Here is a 12,527-nt window from a genome sequence, read left to right as displayed (position 1 = left end):
TTCACCCTCTCTCTCCCCTTTCATTTCTTCAGCTGTCCTGTCAAATACAGGCCTAAAAAGGCCCAAAAAATAATCTTTAAAAACGTGGTGATGGTGCAGTGAATGTGACACATCCCTTTGGTGTGGGAGATCTGGGGCCTGTTGCACGAAACCAGGATAAGGGATCAAACCGGGATGTTCTTTTATATATATATATATATATATATATATATATATATATATATATATATATATATATACCGTATATATATGATATACTTATATATGTTATCCTGGATGAATTTATCTTTGACTTGGTTACACGAAACCAGGTTGAATTAAACCTAGCCAAGTAACCATGGAGATTTATTCTTTGCGGCTAGCCTGGTTCAGAGCAGGCTAACAGCCAGGCTAAGATTAATCCTGGAATATCAGCTGCCGTTTTGATCCGAAATAAATGTGTTTAAGTTATTCCGTTGTCTTCTGCATGTGTTCTGCTTTATTTTTATTGACATGCATTATTTGTCACTATTGTTGTCATGAGTTCGCTTTAAACCCGTACTATAGCAGTTGTTAGATGGTTAGAAATGGTTGCACTGGCACCCAGATGCAGAGTGGCAATCAGGAAAGTTGGGACATTTCCCGGTGGGCCGGTAGTGTTTCGAGGCTGCCTGGTGTGCGGCTGCTGCCTGCCGGCAGACCTGTGCATCGCATCACTCTCTCTGTATGAATAGAAATGAGCAGCACGGCGTTGGCCGTGGTCTAGCAGCTTCAGGTTTATACAGGACGCTCCGGAGATTAAATGGGACAATGCAGCGATATTCCCAGATATGATGATAATGGCAGATAATTGGTCAGAGACCAATACATTCATGATTTCATTTTCTTGTTGCTTGTCCTTCTCTAATAAAGGACAGTTTGTGTTACACTTTAATATGTAGGCCTTATGTTTTTTATTATAACTTACATTGGTTTCATAACCTTCTCAGTAAGTCTCACATCACTGGACCAATAACTGAGCCTATATACGTATGTAGTGTAGTTTACATTCATCACACCGGGAACACCACGATGCTTCTTAATCTTTTTATTTTGGTGCTGTCACTTGTCAGAAGAATAAAAAAACATGAATATTGTTTTACATATGCTCACAGTGTGTATTGAAGTCACTTACTACTTTTTCTAGTTTATGTCCCTTTCTGATTGTTCTGTATGAACATTAATTGTACAAATATCTTTAGAATTAGACATAGCTTTTAGAGATTTGTGCATATGGTTGTAAAACATGTTCATGCGTTGTGAATAAGGGTTTGAAATTAAGCCTATAGTCTTTAGGGTACATTTTCAGAGGAACATTAATTTCCTCTGCTCACTTTTAAGACAAAATAGTACATTTTATTTATATTGTGCTTTACATGGTAGGCTACTCAAAGAAACTTTACATTATAGAAAAACAGCACATTTATCACTTAAAAATAGAAAGATGAAACTAGCATATTTAAAGCATTTTGTAAAAACTGTGAAGTGACTAGTAGATATTTTTACATCCTTACACATTCAGTCGGTCCGCTATAGTCTGTTGGGTTTGATTCCCACTGCAATATATCAACCAATGTGTCCCTGAGCACACTTAACCACTAGTTGCTCCAAAGGCGTGCGGCCTCTGACACATGTAGCAATTGTAAGTCGCTTTGGAATAAAGCGTCAGCTAAATGACATGTAATGTAATCACATTACTGACAAATGCAAACTGGGTCTCCAAAGCGGTTTCTGTCAGTGAAAACAGAGTTTCCTCCCAGGCATTGTAATGGGCACATTTTGATGACAGCATATTTTTTTCCATTTGATAAATCTGCTCACTTTTTCTGAAAAAGTGGCTGTTTAAATCCTCTGAGTTAGTCGAAATGTTTTATAAACTATTTCTTTTTTTAATACATTAAAAAAAAAGTCATGAGGTTCAGTTTCTGCTCTATAGCATGAGTGGGTGGCTGCTAATAGAGTATTTTCACTTTGTGTGATGACTCGATAACTGAGGTCAAATAGCACGTTGAGTCATGTAATGATATGGTTTCATGTAGTAAATATACCATGTTATCCTCCCTCACAATCACTGTAGTATCATTACTAAAACATCAGGAAACAGCAGATTTTCACATTCTATTACAAGAAACAAAAATCATTGAAACTCTTTACAAAATAGTAATTTATTGTGTGAAGCAGCCGATCAGTAGTGCAGTTTATTTAACAGCAGATTGTCTCGGGGTTTAGACCACTTTGTTGATAATGGATCCTAATTGGTCTATCTGGCACTCCACCACATCTCCTTTCTGAAAGGAGAAACAAACACAGTTATAATACACCTTTTGAATCTCACTATGTATTAAAAAACACTTTGTTATGGACTATAGAGAGTCCCTTTAACTCTGCATCATAGAATAAGTACTTCAAATGCAGCCATCAAGTTGTTTTGGAGAAAATGAAAGTAAAACTAGAGTTGATGTGCTGCTACAGACACGGGAACTTGTGCATACTACGCATACTACATGTCGTCTTTCTTGTTTTTTGTTTTTTTGTTTCCCACATTAAATCACCTTGAGAAAGACGGGTGGCTTTCTGAACACACCCACGCCTGGAGGAGTGCCTGTCAGGAAAACGTCTCCTGGTGTCAATGTCACAAACCTGAAAAACCGGAGAAAATGAGGCACACCTTGGAGGATGAGACTCGTGAGCAGCAAAGAGCATGACTTGATATTGACTGTGGGAAGTGTGCCTTGTACAGTAGAGTTGGTCAACAAATTTAAATGAATGCAAAACATTGACTTGCCCTGAGTGTCCTTGTGTATAATCATATCCTGTGAAAGATGCCATGGACTGCCATTTTTACAGAACAAAGGCATCGTCACCAGTAAGAATCTCCTATCAGAACGCTCCGGTTGGTCAGGGTGCTTCAGGGTAAAGGGTACGAGTCGTGGTGGAGGGGTCTTAGTTGAAGCATATCATTTTTGTCTTTGTGCTCGCACAGTGCTCCTTTTTTTGTTTAATTTCTGACATGATTTGATTTGCATAATTTCTAAAATGGAAACTCTCAGCTCAAGTTACAAAAGCATATAAATGTAAGAGTTCTGAATATATTCCATAAATCTGTGTGAAGTTGGATCACGCAAAAAGACCACCATCATGAGCAGTAATAGTGCACAGAGTGGACTTACTTTGAGACCCAGGCGACCAGCGCCTCCGTCTTGAAGATCATCTGATCAGTGTTGCTGCTCTGGACTGTGTCTCCATTAACCAGGCAGCGGACGCCCAGGTTGTGAGGATCTAGAGGGGGGGATGATTAAAACAAAAAGCCCTTAGAAGGCATCAAAAGGCTTTAACTTACAAAGCTCCTGAGTAGTTTTTCTTGCCTGCCATACGTAAGTGTTTGCGGGCTGGCAGACGTTAATCATCTACAAGCTAAAAGTGGGACGGACGCAGCAGTGGATTGTTTTGTTGAGGTGTTGCACAGCAAACACTGTAACCACTGCGGAAGATGGGAAGCTCTTTTCATAATAGGCAAAAACCTACATTAATTATTTTTTTCATTAGTTAGTTGGTTCCTGCCTCATATCTTGATCCAAGCCACATTAATTCATTAATATTAAAAATGATTGTTATGTACAGCTGGGAAGTACCGACCAATATGTGACAGAAATGTCATTCTCGTGCTTAATAAATATTACACTTCTATTCCCTACTGGGTTTCTGTCATTTGACTGTGACATGGTGTTAAATAGTATTCTTTAAAATAGATCAGCCATTATTATTTTAACAAACTTGGCGTGATTAGTGTTGAATAATCTTTCAAATAGACCGGGGAAAGGATTCATCCTAAGTATCTATTTACTACGTAGGACAAATATGTGATAACATTACTTGTTTCTTGTCAAAAATAAAGAACACAAAGTTACTTAATTATCTTTGAAAGTGTCAAATTGTGACAACCACACCTAAATTTAGACTGTTCTGTACACAGTGCTCAGTAAAAAGATTATTCAAAACCAAAATCTGATAAAAACATGAGTTTGTTGTCATTTTGTAGCTATGACACAGGGTGAAGATTCATATCCTTGACTCAGATTAATCTGAATTTTTTATGAATTCTAGATTGATATCGCCACGACTGTGACATATAACACACATTCATCTGGAATGTTTTCAACCGCGGAAATCCATTTAGACTTATTTATCATTATCATAATCATGGGATTCACCGGTTTGTCTTTGATTCTCTCTCTGATGATGTCATGTTCCCTCTCACCTTTCACAGCGTCAGCTGTCACTAAAGCAGGGCCCAGTGGACAGAAGCTGTCAAACGTTTTTCCCAGCAGCCACTGCTTTCCGTTGCGCTTCATCTGCCAGTCGCGTGCACTGACGTCGTTGGCCACAGTGAACCCGGCCACGTAGGAAAGAGCGTCTTCCTCCTGAACAACAAGGGGAGAGGAAATGGAGTCACAACGGATGCTTCTTCCCCACAGCGGCAAACTGTCATGGCCATCAGAGGCGGTGATGCAACACTCACCTTGATGTGTTTTCCTCTTCGTCCAATCACAAAGGCCAGCTCCACTTCCCAGTCCACCTCCTTCAGTCAGAAGCAAATACAACAGCGTCCCAAAAATTACAGATGAATTCCAAAATGACAAAGTAAAGAATACTTTAGAGCCCGACTGATATATTGATATTAGGCATTTTCCAAACGGCATTTATAATGGCCGATAATAAAAAAAATGTATCAGAATCATTTAAATGACAAATGAATATTTAAAAAATAACATAAAAACGGACAGTCAACCATGTTATTACTGTTGGTGTTGCATAGTTTGTCCACCAGAGGACACTCTACAATGTCCCTGTTGGCAACACTGTTTTAGTTATTAGGGCCCGAGCACTGAAGTGCAAGGGCACCAATGGGGCTTTTTATAAGGATTATTATTATTCCAGACAGTCTCTCTCATTTCTGAGGGTCTTAACATGCAGGAAAACTCACAAAAACATGCACATGTCCGACCTTTAGAAAATCACAAAGTTCTGTGGCGATTGGTCTTGGGCGTTGCCAGGGGGCTCCATAGCGCCCCCTAATGTGCACCCTGAATTCAAAAAAAAGTATTAAATAATCATACTAACTTCCGAGGGAGCATGCGTATATCCTGGAACTCTAAAAAGCTATTTTTAGGAAAAAAAATCTGAATTTTAAAATTTACAATATGGCAATTTTCGTGCAAAATTTCTCATTTTACAAAAACCTGTTTTGAGGACTTTAGGATCCACGAAAACTCTCAAAATCTTGCAGCCATGCGCAGAATATTTGTATTGTATCGGCCTTAAAAATCCTTTATCGGTCGGGCTCTAGAATACTTCAAATATAGGAAGGACTTGGGAGACAGGGCAGGATTTTGTCTCTTTAACAAAACACAAAAAGACACCAACACTAAATATATCGGTAAGAATCCTAACCGAAATATTCAGCTCAGTGTAAAATCTCTGCTGAAAGGAACTTTGCAAATTTAGACACCAACTTGGACATAAAGATTTGCAACTGGTCCAAAATGTTGCAGCAACGTAGATCATACATTACACCTGGTTTATCTTCTCTTCATTAGTTCCTGTTGTTTATAGGACTGATTTTAAACGTCTCGACATAGAAGGCACTACATTAGACCTAACGGAGTTGTTGAGCCCTTTGACTGGAAGGAGCCTCAACACTGAAGGCTGAAAACATCCTCCCACAAACCAAATGAATGTACATCTTTAAAAAGTCTTGTTAAAAGGCATTTGCTTGACTTTTTGGGGGGTAAAACACTTTTGGACAATTGTCTTTTCTGTCTCTTTTATCTCCCCCTTCACCTTTTTTATTCTTGTTTAACACTTTGGCACCACTTTTTTTGAAAAAGGGACATATAGATATAGTTTCTCACCAGGCTCTCTGAGGGCAGTATGATGTCGTCATACGGCCCTGTGATGGCGCTCGGGAATTTGCTGAAGATGATTGGTTCTTTGGGGATCGGGGCGTTCTGTTCCAGGCAGTGGTCCCGGTAGTTCATACCCACACACACCACCTTCTCTGGGGCCAACACAGGAGACAGCAGCTGGATGTCCGATCGCTCCACCACACACTGACCAGACGACAAGGCTCTGAGGAGGAGGAGGAGGAAGATGATGATTTGGTAGGTGAATGGAGCACTGTGACGGGTAAGATTTGACGCGGTCAACGCTCTCAGAATGCTGAAAGGGCCTTCAGTTGCTCTGCGGTCTAACTCAGGTCTTTTGCTTGAAGAAAGATCTTATGCACCATCCCGGTCTCCCTGAAAATTCCTTGATTGGTAAAATCGGCACCTAGGAAACCGTAACAGTTGATTGAAGAGGAAGACGCAGATAAAGTTTTAGGAACGTGGAGGATGTAGGAGGAAGATGCTATTTTAACAATTTCCCTACAACGACGGTTTTAATGATATAGGAAGAGGAGGAAGATGTTAATTCAGGGAAAGATGTTGATGTAGGAACAAGATGATGATTTAACAGTTGCCAATTTACTTGGTTGAAGAAGATGGTGATTTACCATCTGTGTTTTATACGATGAGCGGGATTTATGAAGACTATTAAACAAGAAGAGGCTGCTGATTTAGAAACATCGTGAGGATTTAAGAAGAAGAGAAGATTAGGATGAAGGATGAAAATGATTAAGCATAAAGGTTGTTGATTCAATTTTTGGTGAGGACATTTATTCAAAAAAAATGCTGATTTAAGTAGATTACAGTAAATGTGAAGATGATTTATGAAGGCGATGTTGAGGATGTGTAGGAAGATGATGATTTGGTAAGAAGAAAAGCATAATTAAGGAAGATGATGATGACCGAGGACCAATTAGGACAAAGGTATTTAGTAATAGTAAGACTGAACGTGTTAGATATACAGTACCTCTGGGCACACTCCAGACCCTTGTCTCCCAGCTCCAGCAGCTCTCTCATGGTCGAGGGCATGGACGGGTCAAACGCCTTCAGGTCAACCACACCAAGCCCTGCGTCACCTTGCTCCACTCCCACTTTGATGCCTCCTCCATCACCATGACGATGAAACTGCACCAGACGCATCGCTGCACCACTCAAGCCTCGCCTTTGTGGGTCTGTCCCTCGTTGTCTTTGAGCGAATAAACTCCTGAAGATGCTAAAGCAGCGAAGAGGAAGTCTCATCTGTTGGGGACACAAGAAGTGAGAGTGACGTGAGGAGAAGAGGAAGAGAAGTTCTTCCTTGGTGATCGGATTTGTTCATGCCCTATCCTAAAGAGCACCGTCTTTTGATCACCATACTAGTTCCAAGAAGCTCTCCAATCTCTTCTGTTCCTCACTGAACAGAAGAGAAAGCAGCAAATCCTTACATTGAAGATGCAGTAAAAAAATATGAAGTTTGGCATTTTTCCTTGATAAATTAGTAATCAATTATAGCCTACTCCAAAAACGTCAACTAATTGATTTCTTGATTTATCATCTCAGCACTGGTCCTGCTCTAACATTACATAACCTTTCCATGTCTATGAACCACATTGGGCTTTCTTCGGACAGAGGCAGCTGGCGAATTGTGGGAAACACAATTCTGACATGTTCCTATAACAAAAAAACACTTTACAAAAACAAAACTTTATGAAATTTCTCCACGCTTTTATATAGCCTACATCTTTTTCTTTTCTTCTTCATAAAACGTGTTGGACATCATCACATTGTTGCATACATTTGTATTAATTTACATTACTAAAATACTACAGGACAGCGTCTTTCAAAACATGACCTGCGCAAAAAAGAAGAAAAATATGAATGCGTCATTGTATCGAGCACTTCTGAAAATGCACTTCCCAATGCGTCTCTGTCCCCAGCCCATTTCAGACCAAACTGACTGAAAATGGGTTCAAATCATGTCAGCATATCTGCAACAATGTAGCTACACTTATCCGTGTCTGCTATCACTTGATAATAAAACTGTAAATTATAACCACGACAATAAAAAGCATGACCTGCCTACCTGCAGCTCGAACTGAAGCTTTGCAGTAGCTAACCTATGACTTTTATCTGAGATTAAATGACGTTTCAAGAAGAGTGTGACACTTTAAACTGCTACTGAATATTTCCGCTTTGCCCTTTGTACTGTCTGTCACTAGTTAGGCTACTCACCTCTTCCTTTCTGAAAACACTAGCCTACATTTAACTACTTCCGGTTAGTGTTTGTAGTTCAGTCGGTCCTGTCGGAAGCGAGGTAACGTCTTTCTTTAACTGTCTATGGATACAGTGCCCAACGGAAGCTAGCCATATTGCTATATCATGTCAAGAAATAAAAGTGCTATGTTGGTCATGTGATTATCTTAACGCTGCTTATCGCGGTTGTTGAATTAGCTCTAGAAACTACAATTCCCTACCGTGTCCTTAAACGGCCTTTCATGAGCAGTGGGAATTTTGCCACTTTTGCGCACTTGCAATAACTAACTGGCCACCGTAAACAACGATATATTTAACAAGTTCACCAGATTCCGAGTACACACTATGTACTTCAAGTGGTACCAAAGTTTCTTGATATTTCTATAACACCCAAAGCTTTTAAATCAGATACAATTAGCATTGTATGACTTAGATTTCGTAATTACGAGCTACGAAAATCACGCTAAGGCAGCACGAGTGCATGTTAACGGATCATGTGATCAACCGGAGAGGACTGTAGGAAGAAGCCGTTGCAAGCGGCTCTTTCACCCTTAAGACACCGGAGCAAGAGGACCAACATGTGCACCAGGTGAGATTTACGGCTGCCTTTATTTTACCCGTCTGAGTGTCGTCTGTATTCAACGGGTTTCTAACGTGCAGCTTTCCGCCGCGTGCGCTTTGTGCAGGAGACTCAAAGAGCTTTTGTTTATATTCCCTGTCACATCTGCTGAGTAATTCAGTTCTTCAACTGGTTTAATTGAGACATTTGAATTGAATTCAGTAATTTGAGCTTCATTTGTTGACTTATTAACAACTCAAAGTAGGAAATCTGATCCTCTCATGTTGCAAAAAAAGGTTTGGTCGTTTTGGGATTTAGTTTCCTCTAAAAGGGCTTACACAGGCTTTTTTTAGCTGAGATTTCACTTTCTGTCTTACTATACTTCCCTTGTGTGTTTGCAAGTTTCATATGATACCAGAAATGTCTGACGAGTGTCTGAGAAACCAGACTAGTCAAGATATATACATACATATTATATTATTATCATGCAAACTCTGGTGAGTGCTCCTTATGAAAGTGAACACTGGGTGCAAAGAGTTGATGTTGTTGAGAGTGGAACCCGTCACTCTTTTCAACAGCTGAAACTGAAGCAGATCTCAAAGGTCATACAGGTTTCCACACTTTGACCCTCTCTGGTATCATTAACCTGGATTATACAAACTGATAGTCTAATTGGATCACTTTGTTTGAGATATCCTAACCAGGGGCTTAACACAACATTCTGGGTCCTGTACAAAGGAATTCTCTATGGGCCCCTCCCCACATCCACAGCTACTCATCCTAGCATATTTCTGTGTACTCGGCCCCCTAAGTCTGACACCCCTGATCCTAACTAATGCTGACATTGCTTATACAAGAGGAAATCATTTTTCTTTGTGTGCTTCTCTGTGCAGCGTTCAGCCTGTTGAATGGTCCACCGACATCAAAAACAAGAAGTGAGTATTTTAAGTAAAATAAAAAAGCACCTCTTCTTTAGCTGCCAGGGTGCTGGAAAGTTATTTGGTGCTTCTTAAAATGGACAGATTTGTTAGATGACTGTTGTCTTTTTTTTAAAGTTTTGATGGAATCGTGTTGGTGACCCAGAGCCATGACACGCTGCCCCCCGAGCTTGAGTGTCTGAAAGCCCCGCTGCAGGACTACAGCTCTGTAAGTCTCTTCTACCACCTGCAGCCAATCAAAATCACTTACTATAAAAAAAAAGTATGTATTTTCTCACTGATCATCCTTTGTCTCTATCATACCCAGACCGAACTGACATGTCACATGACAATACATTCTTACGGGGGTTTTCTCCCTATGCCAGAATAGATAGGCTGTGTAGCCAGACCATAGTCCAGTGCTGACACAGCACTATGGAGATGGGTCTGGCAATGAGGAAACTACAGGATAGGAAACTGGAGAAATAAAAACATTTATGCTGCTTTCTTGTGAATTACTGGATAAGTTCACCTCTTCAGGCCTGTGTTGGTCATACACTGTATAATCAGTGACTGTAGATCACAAATAGACACTGTTCATTTTAAAGGGTCAACTTGTACTATTTTTTTTTTCCATTATTTTGCTTCTAAATTTTAGAAGGGACCCAAATTTTAGAAGGGCAATGGCAGGAGTTGCCTAGCATGCATGGAAAAATAAATAATACAAAAAAATAAAAAATCTTTATGGTGGGAGGAAAACCCAAGCAAACATGGGGAGAACATGCAAACTTCACACAGAAAGGCCCAGACCGGGGCTCTAACCCAGTACCCAGCAGAGCCTACTTGCTGTGAGGTGGCAGCCGTGCCGCCATGTCCTACAGTGGCACTGTTTTCCTGTGTGGTGTTACTTTCCTCATCTGCTTTCCCTCAGGTGGACAGCAGTCTGGGGGAGGAAGTGGTGGTCCTGAAGGTCCCTGGTCTCCCTGGTAACCGCCTGGTGTTTGCCTCCACTGGCCCGGTAAACCGCGACTATGATGACGTCAGGCGGTTCAATGATGCAGCGGTCAACGGCATCAAAAGGTCAGTTGATATGATAGAAGTTTTTTTTCCCCCTCCAGTGTCTCATCTTGCTGGTTTAACTCCAGGTTTCGTTTTCTGTCTCACTCCCCTGTGTGTCCTTTCAGGGCTTTGAAAGCAGGCATGCAGCGCCCCCTGCTGGTCTGCCCTCCACACCAGGACTATAAGAACAGCACTATGGTGGCTGCACTCGGGGCCCTTCATGCTCTCTACATGGTGAGATAAGAACTCCTTCTCATCCAGGGCCTACACAAAGGCTCTGTTCACAATATACCTTTTAATGAGTCTTGAATGATTCAACTGAAAGAGGAAAAGTAGTCATGTGAAGTACTACTTTGCTAATTCTGTATAATACATAAAATGGTTTTATAATATGTTTTAGCATGGATTTTGAAGGTCTCAGTTGTATCTGCATGTATCTAGATATTAAATACCATCTCAGAACATTAAAAACAAAGTGCATGTCTGGCAAAAATACACTCGCTTGTTCTAATCTTTTTTTCTCAAAAGCCCCTTGAAGTTCGAGAGGGGAATGTAAAACCCACCGACTACAAGGTGTGTGTTCTGGGTCTGTGGGCAGCAGAGAAGGCTCAGGGACAGAGACTGGTGGAGATAACTGAAGCTCTGGAGAGTGGGAGGTTGGTTAAACCACTTCACCTCATTCCCTGCTAATATTTCTCATGTTGTGGGGTTCACTCATTCACCACCAGCTGTCCTGTTTCTCCTCCTTAGACTGGCATGTCGTGACATTGGTGGCTCAGACCCAGAACGTATGGCTGCTCCTCGTGTGGCTGAGTACGTCCAGGAACTCTTCAAAGACACCCCTGTACAGGTAGCAAGAAACACAATCCCATTATTTTGTTATTGTTAGGGGAAAGCCAACAGTCAATTTCAGTCACAGCCCAGGTCAATTGAGCGGATGTTTGGTTCTTCTATGGCACAAAAAAACATACAAATGTGTCTCTTTATTAACCTCCAGGTTGAAGTGGTGAGCGACGTGAAGGTTCTGGAAAAAGAGTATCCCTGTCTTGCTGCAGTCAACCGCTGCGCTGACAGTAGGAGAACATATTTTGTTTTTATCAGTTATTAACATTGCCCAAGACCTTTTCTAAATATATATCTTTTTTTGCATACTTATACATAGTTTGCTCCTCGTACAGGTGTACCTCGTCACCAGGGCAGAGTTATCAAGCTGCAGTACTGCGGAGAGGGACCTGTCCAAAAGACGCTCATGTTGGTGGGCAAGGTAAGACGAGTCATCTGTCATTGAACCACTAAAACATTAAAGGGTCAACACATGAAGTCATATACTCACCGAAATGTCCCTTAAAACATAAAGGTCAAACCCGCAATCTAACGGCTCACTATTTTCTGACATTCTATAGACCTAAATAATTAGTCAGCCAATAATTCAAAAATAAAAATAATTGTTAGTTGCAGCCCTTGTTTCAAGCTAAACCGGGAGAAGTTTGTGGAAGGATGGTCTGTCTGGTGTGGTAATAGTAAAAAATGAGCATGCATTGTGTCCGTACATGACGTATGTCCATGTTATTGACTACCTAATAAATAGCGGTTGGTTGTTATGTGGCGTTTCCAGGGCATCACCTACGACACTGGCGGAGCCGACATCAAGGCTGGGGGTTACATGGCCGGGATGCACAGGGACAAGTGTGGAGCTGCTGCTGTGGCTGGCTTCTTCCTGGTAAATGACCCACCCCCCCCCATTCCTAAATATACATACACTTAAAAAGAGATAGATAGATAGATAGATAGATAGAT

The 12,527-nt window shown here is 40.9% G+C and overlaps 2 protein-coding genes and 1 long non-coding RNA gene across 4 annotated transcripts in view; 1 reads left to right on the top strand and 2 right to left on the bottom strand.

Moving 5' to 3' along the window:
• The window catches only part of LOC116689457 (uncharacterized), an 11,144-nt gene extending 1,483 nt beyond the window's left edge, over positions 1–9,661 (bottom strand). The window contains exons 1-2 of the long non-coding RNA XR_004331993.1: positions 9,456–9,661; positions 8,298–8,302 (exon numbers count right to left, since the gene is read on the bottom strand). This is a non-coding gene — a long non-coding RNA (uncharacterized LOC116689457). The remainder of the gene's footprint in view (positions 1–8,297; positions 8,303–9,455) is intronic.
• fahd2a (fumarylacetoacetate hydrolase domain containing 2A) lies at positions 2,165–8,320 on the bottom strand. Of its 2 annotated transcripts, none has more exons than XM_032515983.1 (8): positions 8,175–8,320; positions 6,931–7,202; positions 5,931–6,147; positions 4,538–4,597; positions 4,277–4,439; positions 3,189–3,297; positions 2,571–2,658; positions 2,165–2,306 (listed from the first exon to the last, which is right to left on the bottom strand). In XM_032515983.1, the coding sequence occupies exons 2-8, from the start codon at positions 7,200–7,202 to the stop codon at positions 2,244–2,246; spliced, it is 972 nt and encodes a 323-aa protein (XP_032371874.1). In that variant the 5' UTR covers positions 8,175–8,320; the 3' UTR covers positions 2,165–2,243. The 2 variants fall into 2 exon arrangements, with proteins under 2 accessions (XP_032371874.1, XP_032371873.1); XM_032515982.1 differs by having other exon boundaries at positions 8,026–8,271.
• Positions 8,520–12,527, top strand: part of zgc:152830 (putative aminopeptidase W07G4.4) — a 6,464-nt gene continuing 2,456 nt past the window's right edge. The window contains exons 1-10 of the mRNA XM_032515976.1: positions 8,520–8,784; positions 9,648–9,689; positions 9,810–9,900; positions 10,603–10,751; positions 10,856–10,964; positions 11,259–11,386; positions 11,481–11,580; positions 11,728–11,803; positions 11,909–11,994; positions 12,346–12,450. Coding sequence (XP_032371867.1) covers positions 8,774–8,784; positions 9,648–9,689; positions 9,810–9,900; positions 10,603–10,751; positions 10,856–10,964; positions 11,259–11,386; positions 11,481–11,580; positions 11,728–11,803; positions 11,909–11,994; positions 12,346–12,450 — 897 coding nt within the window. The 5' untranslated portion in view covers positions 8,520–8,773. The remainder of the gene's footprint in view (positions 8,785–9,647; positions 9,690–9,809; positions 9,901–10,602; positions 10,752–10,855; positions 10,965–11,258; positions 11,387–11,480; positions 11,581–11,727; positions 11,804–11,908; positions 11,995–12,345; positions 12,451–12,527) is intronic.

This window comes from Etheostoma spectabile, chromosome 5 (genome assembly GCF_008692095.1).
Source record: "Etheostoma spectabile isolate EspeVRDwgs_2016 chromosome 5, UIUC_Espe_1.0, whole genome shotgun sequence".
Classification (NCBI taxonomy): domain Eukaryota; kingdom Metazoa; phylum Chordata; class Actinopteri; order Perciformes; family Percidae; genus Etheostoma; species Etheostoma spectabile.
Note: the sequence above shows the minus strand (reverse complement) of the source record. Positions and strands in the feature narration are given on the sequence as shown.

Excerpts from the sequence above, each read along its gene's own strand:
- fahd2a (XM_032515983.1), bottom strand. The coding sequence starts at position 7,202 with ATGAGACTTCCTCTTCGCTGCTTTAGCATCTTCAGGAGTTTATTCGCT. Across the intron at positions 6,148-6,930 it reads GGTCTGGAGTGTGCCCAGAG|AGCCTTGTCGTCTGGTCAGT; the intron begins GTACTGTATATC and ends CCTCCTCCTCAG. Across the intron at positions 4,440-4,537 it reads GAAGAGGAAAACACATCAAG|GAGGAAGACGCTCTTTCCTA; the intron begins GTGAGTGTTGCA and ends CTTGTTGTTCAG.